This window comes from Crocuta crocuta, unplaced genomic scaffold, assembly GCF_008692635.1.
Source record: "Crocuta crocuta isolate KB4526 unplaced genomic scaffold, BGI_CrCroc_1.0 scaffold68, whole genome shotgun sequence".
Taxonomy (NCBI): domain Eukaryota; kingdom Metazoa; phylum Chordata; class Mammalia; order Carnivora; family Hyaenidae; genus Crocuta; species Crocuta crocuta.
This window is the reverse complement of record NW_027532426.1, coordinates 3566767-3569179: the sequence shown is the minus strand read 5'-3', so window position 1 is coordinate 3569179 and position 2413 is coordinate 3566767. Positions and strand designations below refer to the sequence as shown.

The following is a 2413-nucleotide window of genomic DNA, read 5'->3' as shown; positions in this document are numbered from 1 at the left end:
ATCACCATCTCTGCTCTTGTCTCCATGGGTCTCGGATGCAAAAGTTTTGTAAGCTTTTTTCCTTCTTTTCTTCTTTTCAATCCTGGGTCTCTTCATCTTTGTCTCTGACTTTTCTCTGCTGCTCTCTTCTGTCTTTATCTTGTCTCTGCCTCTTTCATGCTTCCTGTGCCTCAGTCTTTGTTTCTGACCACCTCTGTCTGGTTGTTTCTCTCTGGTTCTCTCTCCCTTCCCTCCTCCTTCCCTTCCTCTCCCTGTGCTAGTTTTGGGTTCGGTGCCCTTGGCCTCTTTCCTGGGCCAGCCAGGATCACCATCTATCTGGGCCGGTTCCCGGGAGGCTGGTCCAAGTTGTCTCCCTGAGACCCCCTCTCTTCTCCAGGCTATACTGCCCTCTAGCTCCGCTGCCAGCGCAAACCCCCGCCCGAGCCCCCTTTACCAGTCAGCTGCCCTGGGGGAGAGGCGGCGGGTGAGCCCCGTCGAGTGCAGGGGNGGTGAGGGAGTCGGAGCGAGAGCTGCCTTGGGCGGGGGGCGGGAGGAGGAAGGCAGGCGCAAGGGCCGGGACGCGCACCGGGCTGCCAGGGCAGAGGGCACCGACCTGGGCGGCCGTGCCAGGCCCCCAGCGGCCGGGCAGCGGGGGCGGGAGGCCCGCGCCTTTTGTCCGGGTTTTTCAGGCGGGGCGCCTGCCGCCGTTTCCTCTGCCCGAGTTTTCGTTTTCCGTTGGCGAGGCCCCGGCACAGCTGGAGGGAGAGGGAGTGGGGGAGGGGGTTCCCGGAGCGGGATGTCCTTGGCCACTGGGGCCGGACACCCCCCTCCCTGCGCCACACTCGCCCCCTGCCGGGCCGGACCTCACGACAAGCTTCAGGGAGCTGGGTCGGCAGCCCCACTGGCTCCTGGGACCCGGATCCCGGGGCCCGAGGGCTCCGCCGCCGTCCCTTCTGCCCCCTCGGGCTGGCTGTGGGTGGGTCTGGGCGCGGGGTGCCAGGGGCATTACTCAGCGCTGGGCTGCTTTGCTTGAGTTCTTTCATCTGCCAGCTGCTGAAGCTGGGGATGGGCCAGTAAGGGCCTCAGGGCCCCTTTGGAGCCAGCCCCCTACCTCTGAGCCTGGCTGCCCCCAGCTCTGGAGCACCCCAACACACACCACCCTCCTTCCCAAGTTGAAGGGCTGGACACTGTCAGGCCAGTTCTTTCCCAGTGTGGAAAAGTTCCCTAGGGGTCCACGTTGCTGCTTTCAAGGTCTGGGCTGAGGCCTCTTCCTCTTCTGACAAGGCTGGAGGACTTACTAAGGCTCTTCGCTGGCTGCCTCCCCTCCCCACTATCCCTTGTTGGCGCTGGGGTCTGGTGCTTTGCTAACTCTTTCTGAGACTGGTGTGTTTCCCAGCAGCTGGATGTATGCTCCCTTCTCCCTCCCTCTGCATCTCTCTTCCTGGACTCTCCCTGCCCCTTTCAGCCAGTGTTTCCCAATTACAAACTTGAATTTCAGGATGGACAGGGGGTGGGGGTGGAGGTCATTAAGCCTGAGTCCCTTGGATTCTCCCCCTCACCAATGCAGACTTCATCTCCACCCCCCCCCCATGTCCACCCCCACCCAAACCCCCACCCCCGGCCCAGCTGGAGGTGGATGCGGTTTGATTCCCTGTGGTTGTCCCCCTCTGCCAGGGCAACAGCTTTATTCCCCAGAGTGGCTGCTCTCACTGAGATGTGCTCATTGGCATGCGATTTGAATCTCCATTACATAACCAGTCATTTTGCCTCCAAATAAAACCCAAAGGCCGCCCCCCCCCCCCCCATCCCAGCCTCTTCCCCTGCCTCACAAGGTGGTTGGGTCTACCCCTCGGTGCCAGGAGACTCCAGTTCCTGCACCTGAGGCCTTGCGCTCCCCTTGGGAATGATGAGAGCAGTAAATCCCTTACCTCCAGTGCTGGTTTCCAGGCCCTCCAGAAGCCCTGTGAGTGGGCAGCGTGGGTATCAGGGTCTGAGAGTACAGAGCGATATTGCCCGGGCTAGACCCTGAGTACCCTGATGAGAATCCTGGCATTAGGTGAAGCTTTGGAGAGGGGAGTGCTGTTAGGAAGGTGGCTTTGGGGCACCATGGGGAATGGGACAGGCTTTCAAGGATCCCTTGTCCTGGGCTGCCTGGATGGGGACTTCTCTGCTCCCTCATCAGGCTGCTCCTGAGCCCATGGGAATGGGAGCCGGAGGCCTACCTGGTCCCGCAGAGGTACAGCAGGGGTACAGCATTTTCTCCAGGGATGGGAGTGGGGATGAGTGAGGGTGCTGGGTGCAGAACAGGCCAGTGCAGGAGTGGGCCGAGACCTTGATCTCTTCATCCTTCATAGCAGGGAGACCTAGAGAGACTGCATGGTATATAAGGTTAAAAAAGACTACAAAGAAGGAGAACGGAGTACGTTACAGTACG

General features: G+C 60.6%; 1 protein-coding gene across 1 annotated transcript in view; it reads right to left on the bottom strand.

The window, feature by feature from the left end:
- Positions 1 to 429: 429 nt before the first annotated feature.
- Positions 430 to 2413, bottom strand: part of LOC144243986 (uncharacterized) — a 2672-nt gene continuing 688 nt past the window's right edge. Inside the window, exons 2-4 of the mRNA XM_077779149.1 lie at positions 2202 to 2351; positions 1908 to 1940; positions 430 to 734 (exon numbers count right to left, since the gene is read on the bottom strand). Of these exons, the coding sequence (XP_077635275.1) occupies positions 430 to 734; positions 1908 to 1940; positions 2202 to 2351 (488 nt within the window). The remainder of the gene's footprint in view (positions 735 to 1907; positions 1941 to 2201; positions 2352 to 2413) is intronic.